This window comes from Chlorocebus sabaeus, chromosome 27 (assembly GCF_047675955.1).
Source record: "Chlorocebus sabaeus isolate Y175 chromosome 27, mChlSab1.0.hap1, whole genome shotgun sequence".
NCBI classification, from domain to species: domain Eukaryota; kingdom Metazoa; phylum Chordata; class Mammalia; order Primates; family Cercopithecidae; genus Chlorocebus; species Chlorocebus sabaeus.
Window position 1 is genome coordinate 9,918,602 of NC_132930.1, and position 12,321 is coordinate 9,930,922.

The 12,321-nt window shown below is 49.8% G+C and overlaps 1 protein-coding gene across 13 annotated transcripts in view; it reads left to right on the top strand.

Annotated features, from left to right (window-relative positions):
• APBB2 (amyloid beta precursor protein binding family B member 2) overlaps positions 1 to 12,321 on the top strand; it is a 411,855-nt gene that overhangs the window by 384,988 nt on the left and 14,546 nt on the right. For all 13 annotated transcript variants that reach the window (XM_008017573.3, XM_008017571.3, XM_038008602.2 and 10 more), the window contains 2 exons: positions 8,757 to 8,871; positions 11,982 to 12,069. In XM_008017573.3, the coding sequence (XP_008015764.1) occupies positions 8,757 to 8,871; positions 11,982 to 12,069 (203 nt within the window). The remainder of the gene's footprint in view (positions 1 to 8,756; positions 8,872 to 11,981; positions 12,070 to 12,321) is intronic.

Genomic DNA, 12,321 nt, shown 5'->3' on the forward strand with positions numbered 1-12,321 from the left:
AGAGATTTAGGGAGAGAATAAGTAGTTCTGGCTATTTTTTAAAATAGAGTCTGCTTTTGCCAGGCATGTTGGCTCATGCCTGTAATCCCAGCACTTTGGGAGGCTGAGGTGGGCAGATCGCTTGAGGCCAGGAGTTCGAGACCAGCCTGCCCAATGTGGTGAAACTCCATCTCTACTAAAAATACAAAAATTGGCCAGGCATGATGGCTCACGCCTGTAATCCCAGCACTTTAGGAGGCTGAGGCAGGCAGATCATGAGGTCAGGAGATTGAGACCATCCTGGCTAACATGGTGAAACCCCATCTCTACTAAAAATAGTAAAAATTAGCTGAATGTGGTGGCACACGCCTATAGTACCAGCTATTTGGGATTCTGAGGCAGGAAAATTGCTTGAACCTTTGAGACAGAGGTTGCAGTGAGCTGAGATTGCACCACTGCACTCCAGCCTGGGCGACAGAGTGAGACTCCGTCTAAAAAAAAAAAAAAAAAAAAAAAAATTAGCCATGTGTGGTGGTGCATACCTGTAATCCCAGCTACCCAAGAGGCTGAGGCATGAGAATCACTTGAACCCAGGAGGTGGAAGTTGCAGTGAGCCAAGATCATGCCACTGCACTCCAGCCTGGGTGACACAGCAAGAATCTGTCTCAAAATAATAATAATAATAATAATAATAATAATAATAATAAATAGAGGCCACTTGAATAAAGAAGCATTTATTCATTCATTCCATAAAGATGGATTAAGATCCCACTGCGTGATTAGAATGCTATTTAACTGAGAATATATAAAAGCAATCTTTGGTCCTTTTTATTTTTTTAATTAAGAAATTTGAGGCTGTCAGATAAGATGTATTAACACTGTCATTTTTCTCCAGCAAAACTCTAGCCTGGTCCTCTGGGGGAGTAATTACTGAGGAGGACAGCAAAAAAGACAGTAACGAAAAGAGTTGGAAACACCAGGGCTCAGTAAGCAGGTGGCAACAGGTACTTGATTCCTGGTACTAGCTTCTGTCACCGTTTAAAGAACAGACACAAGAAACTATAGCTAAAGCCTTCCACTTCCTGGCTTAGGAAAGAAAATGCAATGATTCTGATGACTGCAGGCATTAAATGGAGTGGGACTCTGTGTATGGGGAGCGGACGGCTCCTGGACTAGCCTTGTAAATGGCGAGGGAATGGCACGAGTTGGAGCAGAGGGCAGAAATGGGTCTTGCTGCCAAGTGTCAGACAGATCGTGGCTGATGATTGCAGGTGGTAGAATTTCAGATAATCACAGGTTCCTGGGAATCTAGAAGCTGTTGGAAAAACTGGGAGCCATGTTCTTTCTGGCCCTCGGAGATCTTTTGGACCAGCTGTGTGGTTTTACAGACGAGATGCTGAAGCCTGGAGCCTGCGTGGCTGTGTGAGGCCCCCGGTTAATGAGTACGGCTCCCATCCCGTCTGAGATGGGACCCTCCTTGTGTTCTGGAAGCCGGGAGTGCTAACGGAAGGAGAGCCCTCAAGGGCTGCCCACCTGAAGGCTCCTCAAAGGTGCCTGCAGTGGACCAGCCAGCCCCCGTGTCCCATGCAGCAACGGAGCTGGCTACGGACCCTGCCTGCTTGACTGCCTGACACCTGATGGCCATGTGGCACCTGGCACACTCTTTCCTCCCCAGCTCACATGCTCAGGCTGAGCTGATCGCACCAGTATAAGTTTGCACAGTTTGTCAGGAACACTCTGAGTGTGGAGGTGTGTTTACTACAAAGCAATTTCTTATCCCCCTCAAAATGCAAGAAAATCTAGGAAATATTATGTTGCTCTTACATATAACAATAGTGGCTTTTAGCATCATAACACTGGGATTGGGGAAAAAACCCAGCTGTGTAAAAAACTAATTGGCGACATTCTGACCACTGTGGAAGCCAGCTGATGGGACATAGAGTTCGTTCACTATCTTCTCTATTTTCATGTGTGTTTGGAAAGTTCCAGAAGGAGAAGAGTAAAAAACAGAAAGGAGAGAGAGGGATGAACTCTGTTCTTTTAACTCCTGTACTCCTCAGGCTGTGGCCCCAAACTCCTTCTCCCAGGAAAGGGTCCAGGAGGCCAAGGTCACCGCAGACCTACCTGTGGCTGAGACCACCTGGCCTGTCTCCCACTGTTCTGGAAAACTCTCTACCCCTTTCCCTCAACCCCCGTTCTTTGATGTCTTTGGGACCAGCCTCTCCTGGGATTTTCCTGCCCTCTTCCCCAGCAATTTTTTCTCCACCTTCTCATTGGACCTCCTGCCTCAACAAGGCCTCTAAATGTCTTTCCTGGTCGCCAGGCCTTGGTTTGACATGTTTTTTGTTTGTTTGTTTTTGAGATGGAGTCTTACTCTGTTTGCCTAGGCAGGAGTGCAGTGGTGTGATCTCAGCCCACTGCAACCTCCATCTCCTGAGTTCAAGCGATTCTCACGCCTCAGCCTCCCAAGTAGCTGGGATTACAGGTGTGTGCCACCACACCCGCCTAATTTTTGTATTTTCAGTAGAGACGGTGTTTTGCCATGTTGGCTAGGCTGGTCTTGAACTCCTGACCTCAAGGGACCCACCCGCCTTGGCCTCCGAAAGTGCTGGGATTACAGGCATGAGCCACCGCACCCAGCCAGCTTTGTCTTTTCATGCTCCACACTCTCACCTGCTCCCCTGACTTTACCCAACTCCCAGATCCATGTCTCCTGCCCAGGCCGCAGGCCTCAGCGCAGGGTCCCAGCACCCACCTGCTTCGTGGGCCTTGTCACCTGGTGCTCCTCAAACACAAGCACCCCACACGTCGTGTCCACTCTGGAGCTCATCAGCTTCCTGCACCAAACCGGCCCTCCTTTCCTCCCCCACTCCAGTGATGGGGTGCTTAGCTATCCTAGTAGGGACCTCGGAGTTATTCTTAATCCCCTCCCTCATCCACATCTCTCACACATCTGCCACTCCTGCCAGCCATCCTTCCAACACCTCTTCCATCTATCTCCTCTGCCCTGTTCTCACAGATGCTGATTTAGCCTGCACTTTGCTCATCCCCCTGTGCTGGACCACCGCAGTGGCCCCCAGCAGTCTCCTTCCCTTGGCTGGCTTTGTCCCAGCAAACAAATCACATGGGGTCACCTGTAATATTGCAAGACTGGGATGGCTCAGAGTAAGGGTCAGTCCTGGCAAGACACGAGGCACTTTGCAAACTGAGTACAGACTCCTGCATAGCACCCCTGCAGCTGCACCTGGGCCTCACCACAGTGCCTGGGGCAAACACATAGGACAGCCAGGAGGTCTCCCAAACACTCGGGGGGCCTTCTGACCTCCCTGTCTTTGCTCATACCTGTTTCAATGTTCTTTGAACCATCTGCTGCCTTCTTACCGTGATGAGGTCCTTCTTACACTTAAAGCAGCAGCTCAAACCTCTCTACCCGTCTGTAACATTAGACGGGCTTGCAAGGCTGGAACCTCAGCTGTTTGAATTTGCCTCGCTGGTGCCTGATACATAATACCAGCTAGAAGGTACTTGTAGAAGTGAACTGATTTTTTTTTTTTTTGAGACGGAGTCTTGCTCTGTCACCCAGGCTGGAGTGCAGTGGCGCAATCTCGGCTCACTGCAACCTCCACCTCCCAGGTTCAAGCGATTCTCCTGCCTCAGCCTCCCCAGTAGCTGGGACTATAGGCACCTGCCAACACACCCAGCTAAGTTTTTGTATTTTTAGTAGAGATGGGGTTTCACCATGTCATCCAGATTAGTCTCAATTTCCTGACCTCGTGATCCGCCCACCTTGGCCTCCCAAAGTGCTGGGATTACAGGTGTGAGCCACCGCACCCAGCCTTTAATGAACTGAATATTTTTTAAAATATCAGTCTTGAATACCACACCATAAAATCCAAATGGCAGCTGCATTCATTTCCTATTGTTGCTGTAACAAATGACCACAAACCGAGTGGCTTAAAGCCACACCACTTGATTCTTTTCCAGTTCTGGAGGTCAGAAGTGTCAAATCCCGGTGTTGGCCGGGCTTTGTTTCTTCCGGGGGCTCTTGGGGAGAATCCATTTTCTTGCCTTTTCCAGCTTCTCGAGGCTGCCTGCATTCCTTGGCCCCTGCCTCCTGTTCTTTCCCTTAGGAAGAAAGTGCCTCCCGCCTTCCCTTGTGAATTTGCGGGCCCACCCAGGTAGTCCAGGGTAACATCCCCATCTCAGGATCCTTCGCTGATCACATCCACTGAGCCCCTGCTGACATGTGAGGGAATATAGCCACAGGTTCCTGGAATGCGGGCAGGGATCCTGACTCTCCCGCACCAGCCCTCTTCGGAAGTCAGGTGCCGAAAAGGCAGGCTTTTCACACAGGCAAGCGATGCTTGGATTTCGTCTTAAATCAATGAAATTCTATTGCTTGTGTATTTCATTGTCCATAGACGAAGTCGCTCCACTGGTCTGTGCTCTAGGCCTGAAAGAAAGGCCTCACTGCCTCTTACAGATCTCCGCTGTTTTAGGATGACTCGGGACATGTTACATGAGAGTAAAATGGGAAACGCACAAATCTCTCGACCTCCACAATGAGAAGACACCTCTTTTATCCTGGGAAGTGATGAAGTCTCGAGGGAGTTAGTTACCGGACTCACCCACCATCATGGACTGACAGCTTGCTGCCTCCCTAATCTATTAGCCTCTACCTGGGAGGAAACAACAAAAGATAAGGCTGTTAAAAAAAAAAAAAATTGTGAGAATTCCTCCCAAAAATGCCTGAGGCTGCTGAGTTTCTCCCTGGGGAAGCTGTGGGTTCCAGATGGTTGCCCTTAAGGCAGCAGTCACCTTCCTCTGTGCCAGAGGAAAATGAAGATTAATAATCATACTTTTTTAAAGTTAAGCCTAAAAAGGCTGCCTGTGGAAGAACCGAGGCACAGAGGGCACAAAGCCGAAGTTTGATAGGAATAATCGATTGCTTATTGACCAGGGTCTGTTCATCTGCCCTGTTGGTAACCTTGGGATGTTGCACTCTGGGGCCTGCCAGCCACTGTGGAGAGGCTGATGGATCTTGGAAGCTTCTATCAGACAATGTCAAAGTCGGGGAGGGACTTGGAAATCATGTTTTTCAACCCCTTCACTTAAAGAGGAAGTCCTGTTCCATGCCCAGGGTTGTATAGCTGAGTGAAAGCAGGGATGAGACGCGAATGTGGGTGGCCAGAATCTCATTGCCTGGCTGCTTCTGGCTGCTGCTATCACTTAGAAGACAGACACAGGTGACATCTGTAACAGTAACTACAAAAGATATAACGACCTCCTCTTCTTTGTAGCACAGAATGTAAATACCGTGGGCATTCAGATACAAGCAGGGTCCTGGGGCCAGAGGACCAGGTGGACCGCGGAGCTGGGCCCGACTGAGTAGACGGGTGTGCACTGGACAGTGTGGGGAGGGCCACTGGCCACCACATGAGGGGAGACAGCACTGCAAGCAGACACCGAGACCCACCTCTTCTGGAGCAGTGGGGAGTGCCGCACAGTGGGAGGAACATGCTGGAAAGTTGGTGGGACAAATTTTGGAACTCTTAAAATCCAGCCAGAGGTTTTTGAGCTGTGTGTAGTTGACCACAGGGAGCTTTGGGGAGATTTGGCAGCAGGAAGATGGCGGCTGCACATGGAAGTTGGAAGGATTGGAGTTGTGTGCCGGGAGACGTGGTGTATTTCTGAAGGACCCTCTAGGGAGGAGAACCAGAAGCAAGGCATCCCTTGAGTGTGATCTCCAAATGGGATGTCTTCTGTCCATTTCTTATGTGTTGCCTTGATGGTGGTTGAGGCTGGATGGGAAGGCCACAGGACCACAGTGTGGAGAAGACTGCTCACCCCTCAAAGTGTGGGTCCAGTGCCTTGCCCCAGCCCACCCCCAGCCCAGTCGTGGAACCCGTTAGGCCTGAGCGTTGGGCTGACGTTCCCAACTGGAAGGAGGGATGTGTGCCGCAGGCCCACGCTTCCACTCAGCCCGCAAACACTTCTTAGTACCGGCGATACGCCAGGCCTGGGCTAGACGCTGGGATGAGTTAGGCACAATCGTCTTCATGGAGCTGCAGAGTGTTGAGGAGAAGACACACTTAGACACTTGCGGTGCCCCCGTGTATGTACTGTGTGTGCGAGGAACCTTACAGGCTCTCACCCATCTTCAGCTGAGTCCTGGCAAGGGATGGAGATGACCTGAGCACAGGCAGGGAGGCAAGGAGCGGCTTAGAATGGCTGCATGGTGGGGGGGCTGGAAATGGAGGGATGGATGCCAGAAATTTCCAGGAGGTGAAACAGGACGAACGTGGGGACTGGGTGTGGCACATGAGGCAGGGGGAGTCCGGTTCTAGCATGGAGGACACTGAGCTAGAACCTGAGGAAGCAGGATGAGGTTGGGAGGAGAAATGTTGAGGTCATGTGTGGACAGCCTGTGGTTAAAGCGTCATGGGGCAGCCAGGTGAGGTGCCGCTGAGCTGGAGCCTGGGCTGAGGGAGCCCCACTGCAGGGCTACCTGGGGCATGGCGAGGTGAGGTTGTGAGGCAGGGTTTTCCGGCCGGACCTTCACGATGGCCAGTTGCTTGCCATTGTAAATCCCTGTCCCTTCCCAAGGCTGCCAAGGCTATCTTGGGGAAAGTATCCATCATAGTCTATGAAAAGGCTGCCAGGTCTTACCTTAAGAGAAATAACTTGGAGCCGGGCACGGTGGCTCAAGCCTGTAATCCCAGCACTTTGGGAGGCCGAGACGGGCAGATCACTAGGTCAGGAGATCGAGACTATCCTGGCTAACATGGTGAAACCCCGTCTCTGCTAAAAAATACAAAAAACTAGCCGGGCGAGGTGGCGGGCGCCTGTAGTCCCAGCTACTCCGGAGGCTGAGGCAGGAGAATGGCGTAAACCTGGGAGGCGGAGCTTGCAGTGAGCTGAGATCCGGCCACTGCACTCCAGCCTGGGCGACAGTGAGACTCCGTCTCAAAAAAAAAAAAAAGAGAGAAATAACTTAAAAATTCCTCTGTAGTTATATCTCCAGACAGTATCCTGGCTTAGCATCAGATGCAAATAAATCACTGTGATCCATTCCTGGATGGGTAAAGCTGGGTTTTTGTGTGTGTGTGTGTGTGTGTATATATATAACATATATAAACATATATATCATATATAAAACATATATAAAACCTATATATCATATATATAACGTGTGCGTATATATATGTAAAAACACTGTCATCTTTGACCGCTGTCCTCCAATGTTAACATTAAGAAATATAGTCGTATCGCATGGTTGTTTTGAATCCAAGGGATGTCACAGTCAGTATCCTTTTTATCAGTAGAACAAACGCGAACACCGTCAGCGGCATGCTCACCGAGGTGTCTGAGCAAGCAGTAAATAATGCGCCGCCGCTGCCGTCGCTCTGAGATCTGGTGTCTGAGACGTGTTTAACACAATCAAAGGCCTTTGATAGGACTGCTAGTCCATGGTGTCTGTGTTCTGACTCCCTGTGATTGCCCTTCAGCTGTCTCAGTCAACTGTGGGCTGTCCCATTGTCTGTACACATGTGTATACATCAGCGCCTATTGTCTGTGCACATGTGTATACATCAGCGCCTATTGTTCGCACCACGGTCCGTGTCATTATATCATCATGCGATTCATGCGTTCCTCAAGCCTTTGTGTTCTCTGATCATAACATGGTGTTACACTAGACAGAAGGGTTCTGTGAAATTCAGTGTGCACTAAGGGTTGTTAGAGATTCCAGGAGTTCAACAGACTGGGTTTTGAAGTTATTGTAGGTTTTTTTTTTCAGAGGGAGTTTCGCCCTTGTCACTCAGGCTGGAGTGCAGTGGCACAGTCTCGGCTCACCAGAACCTCTGCCTCCCAGGTTGTTCAAGCGATTCTCCTGCCTCAGCCTTCCAAATAGCTGGGATTACAGGCGCCCATCACCATGCCCAGCTTATTTTTGTTTGTTTTGTTTTGTTTTTTTGAGACAGAGTCTTGCTAAGTCGCCCAGGCTGGAGTGCAGTGGCTGGATCCCGGCTCACTGCAAGCTCTGCCTCCTGGGTTCACGCCATTCTCCTCCCTCAGCCTCCCGAGTAGCTGGGACTACAGGTGCCCGCCACCATACCAGGCTAATTTTTTTGTATTTTTACTAGAGACAGGGTTTCACTGTGTTGGCCAGGCTGGTTTCGAACTCCTGACCTCAAGTGATCCACCTGCCTCAGCCTCCCAGTGCTGGGATTACAGGCATCAGCCACCACGCACAGTCTTTTTAAAAAAATTTTTAGAGGCTGTCTTGCTCTGTTAACTAGTCTAGAGCGCAGTGGTACAATCATAGCTCACTGCAACCTCAAACTCCTGGGCTCAAGCAGTTCTCCCACTTCACCCTCCAGAATAGCTGGGACTATAGGTACATGCCACTGCACCTGGCCTGTTTTTTTTTCTTTTTTTTTTTTTTGGACAGTGGTTTCACTATGTTGCCTGGTTCAAGAGCTAGTCTCAAACTTCTGGCCTCAAACAATCATCTTTCCTTGGTCTCTCAAAATGTTGGGATTACAGATGTGAGCCACTGCACGTAGCCCACATTGTAGGTATTTTACTCAGAAATCAATTTCTAATTGTCATAAACCTATATGTTAGGAAGTTGTTGAAATTAAATTTTCTTTTAATCATTGCATACATTGTTTACCATTGACACACTGGCTGCTAGCTCAGTTAACTTCATAACTAAAGTATTTGTTGGTAATCAATTTCTCTTACTAATGGCCTGATACATTTTGCTTGCACAGGGATTTTGCTTATGTAGCAAGAGATAAAGATACAAGAATTTTGAAATGTCATGTATTTCGATGTGACACACCAGCAAAAGCCATTGCCACAAGTCTCCACGAGATCTGCTCCAAGGTGAGGCACGTCAGGGCAGTGCGGGCCGCCTCGCTCTTTTTTTCTTACTGCATGAAGGGACGTGGAAGGGCAGGGGAGGGGGCACATCGACCTGCAGTAAGCTCAGGGAGAAGTAGGCAGACTGTTCAGCCAGAGTCGTTGAAGTATTCTTGCTGCAGGCCGGCATTGCTCTGAGTAGCACTCCATCTGCACAAAATGAATAGAACCGTAGTCCCTCCCGCAGCCTGGAAGCACACATATCTCAGGTAGGCACAACAATGACAGAGATACGTACACCCTGGAAAACAGGGAAAAGGGGTCCAGGTGGATTTTCCAGAGGCAGGGCCATCTGACCTGAGGTCAATGTGGGTAGAGAAAAAGGCTACAGGAAAGGAGGTGGCAAGAAACCATCCGGGGTTTCTGCCAATGCAGGGAGCTAGGGGTTGCCGTTAACACACACAGACTTCCTGAGGACACACAGTGTCCCGTAGAAGCTCCCTGTCCAGCTGGGAGGCAAGACTGCGCTCACTGTCTCATGCTAGTGAGGGTCCCGCTTCCTTAACCAGAGTCGCAGAGCCTCAGAATGAGAACAAATAGTCTGGCGTCAGCAGTCCAGCCTCCGCCTCCCACAAGCATAACAGCCCCCTTGCAGACATCCCCCCACCCTCTGCCCTGCACGCCCATAGACTCCCACAGATGGAGTCTCTTACTTTTCAGGAGGAGGTTCTATTACTGCGCAGCTCTGGCTGTTACAGATTTCTTCTTTACGTTGACCCAAAATCTTCCTCTTGGAACCTCCAGGTACTGACTGGAGATCTGCCATCTGTAGCAACAGAGAAAGGTCCCCCATTCTCTTTGCTGGCCAGCTCTTCAGACACTTAAAACCTTGCTGTGTTTCGCCATGTGTTGTGTGTTTTAGAGGTGCTGGACAAGCATCTGTCATTGAGTCTTCTTGCCCCTGACCTCCTCCCTCTCCAGATCCCCCACCCCATCTCTGCAGCCACCTTTGGGTCGCATGGCTATTCTAGGCCCCTAACCATCGTTTTCTGGGCACGCTCTTTTTGGATCCCCCAGATGAACACAGTATTCCAAAAGTGAGCGGACAGCAGACCAGGGGCTGCTCTGTCCTTTGACCTCCATGGATACACTATTGTGGTGCTCGATGTTCTTGGCAACCACATCACCCCCTGATTTCTCTTCACATGGTGGCAGCCGAACCCCCAAGACACTGACACAAGTTTCCTTCAGCCAGGCCTGTTCCATGCCCCAGACTTGCTTAATTTCTTGAATTTAAATGCAGAATTTTGCCATCCCTTCTGTTGAATGTCACCTTTCTGATTCAGGCTGACATCATAACCGAGCGTCACTCCCACAATTCCTCCTTAGCTGGCAAGACCCAACCCAGGCCAGGGGTTGGCCCAGCCTGTTACCCGGCAGGAGGTGCAAGCCATGGTGCCTGAGGGAGGGACAGGGGCAGGGACAGGGAGCTGTCCCCAGCCTCAGAATGAAAGAACGCCCCAGTCTGCAGTTCTGACTCACATGATGGGGACGTGCAGGATGGACACTGGTCTTGAGATCACCACATTTATTCCAGCCCATGTTCACATTCTTGCATTGATGAGACTGGGGTGTTGCTGCCGTTTGCAGCATTGCAGCCTGCTCCCTGGATTTCGTTTTTCATTCATTCATGCAACACATAGAATGGAATGCCATTTATGTGCCAGGCACCATCAAAGGCACTGGGGAGAGAAAAATGACCAAAACAGGAAAAAAAAAAAAAAAAAGTCCTTGCCTTTATGGAGCTTTATTGTGGCATAAAGCCCCCAGAACATGGCCTGGCACAGAATAAGTGTGCAGGAAACACTTGATTTATTCTTGTCAGCAGCCCTCTTGCTTGCTGCCCCGGGCATGGATCTGGAGATAGGCAGAGTGGAGGTCTGCGGTGGAAATGACTTTCAATCCACTTGGAATGGAAAACTTAGTCTGGGAATGAAGATCCAAGTTACTTTTGAGGTCACTAAAGGGTGGGCTTCTTTCAGTCCCTAAACCCACAGCACCGTATGTAACTGGTGGAGAACAGGAGTATAAAGTGCTTTACTCTTAAGTAAAGCAGGCATCGGTGTCCTTTACAGAAGAGAAGCAATTTAGAGCCGTTTGAGGATAACAGCGGAAATGGCAGGTGCATTAGTCTGTTTTCACACTGCTAATAAACACATACCCAAGACTGGGTAATTTATACAGAAAAAGAAGTTTTATGAACTCTCAGTTCCATGTGGCTGGTGAGGCCTCACAATCATGGTGGAAGGTGAAAGGCAAGTCTTACATGGCGGCAGGCAAGAGAGAATCAGAGCCAAGTGAAAGGGGAAACCCGTGATAAAACCATCAGCTCTCGTGGGACTTACCACCACGAGAACAGTACGGGGGAGACTGCCCCGTGATTCAGTTATCTCCACCAGGTCCCTCCCATAACACATTGGAATTAAGGGAGCTCCAATTCAAGATGAGATTTGGGTGAGGACACAGCCAAAGCATGTCATCAGGGAACATTTCTCAGCACTTATGCTGTCTGGGCCTTCCCTGTGCTCACACACCCACTCGTGATCCTCAGAACTACCGTCTGAGACAAATACTATGATCACCTCCATGTGCAGTCGAGACACTGGAGGTCAGGTCACTTGCCCAAGGCCGAGGTCACACAGCTAGTAAGTGGCAGAGGTGCAGTTTGAACCCATGTACTCTGTCTTCAAAGGGTGGCATTTGGAAGCACCGGAAGAAGCCATTGCTGTGGCTGCCACTGGCCACTGGGGGCCGGCAGGGTCCACGCAAGACCAGGGAGACTCGTCTGAGTTGTTTCTAGTGGAGGCGGGAGCCTGATGAATGGAAAAAGTCCATTCCAAGCAATCAGGGGACTGCTACTCTGAGGAATAGTTTTTCACCCATCATCCCCAGAGAAAATTAGCAGAATTCCTCCACAAAATATGTAGCCCAGAGATGCAGGGTGGAATTTCAGGCAGTAGACTAAAGCTGATCTAACTTGGAAGTGAAATCAACCTAGACTCTTTACGGGCTGGAATAACTGAAGACATGGGGGCTTGAACCCACACTCCAAAGCTGTGCTTTTTCCCCCTTAGATTATGGCTGAACGGAAGAATGCCAAAGCCCTGGCCTGCAGCTCCTTACAGGAAAGGGCCAATGCGAACCTCGACGTCCCTTTGCAAGGTAAGTCAGCGGCACCTCCTGTCTTCATTATGGCCCTGTGCCCCGGTCCAGGACTGAAGGCTCTCACATGGTTCTCTGGTATTTCCAGTCTCCTTAAAGAGCACACTTAGCTCAGCACAGTTTGAGCCCGCACACTGGGCCCCACAGAGGCGCAGAGTTGATTTTGCATCACTAGGGTTAGGCACAAAGCCAGAATGAGTTTTGTTGTTACTGGACAAGATTAAAGAATATTGTCTTTAGTTTTTGCCTTTG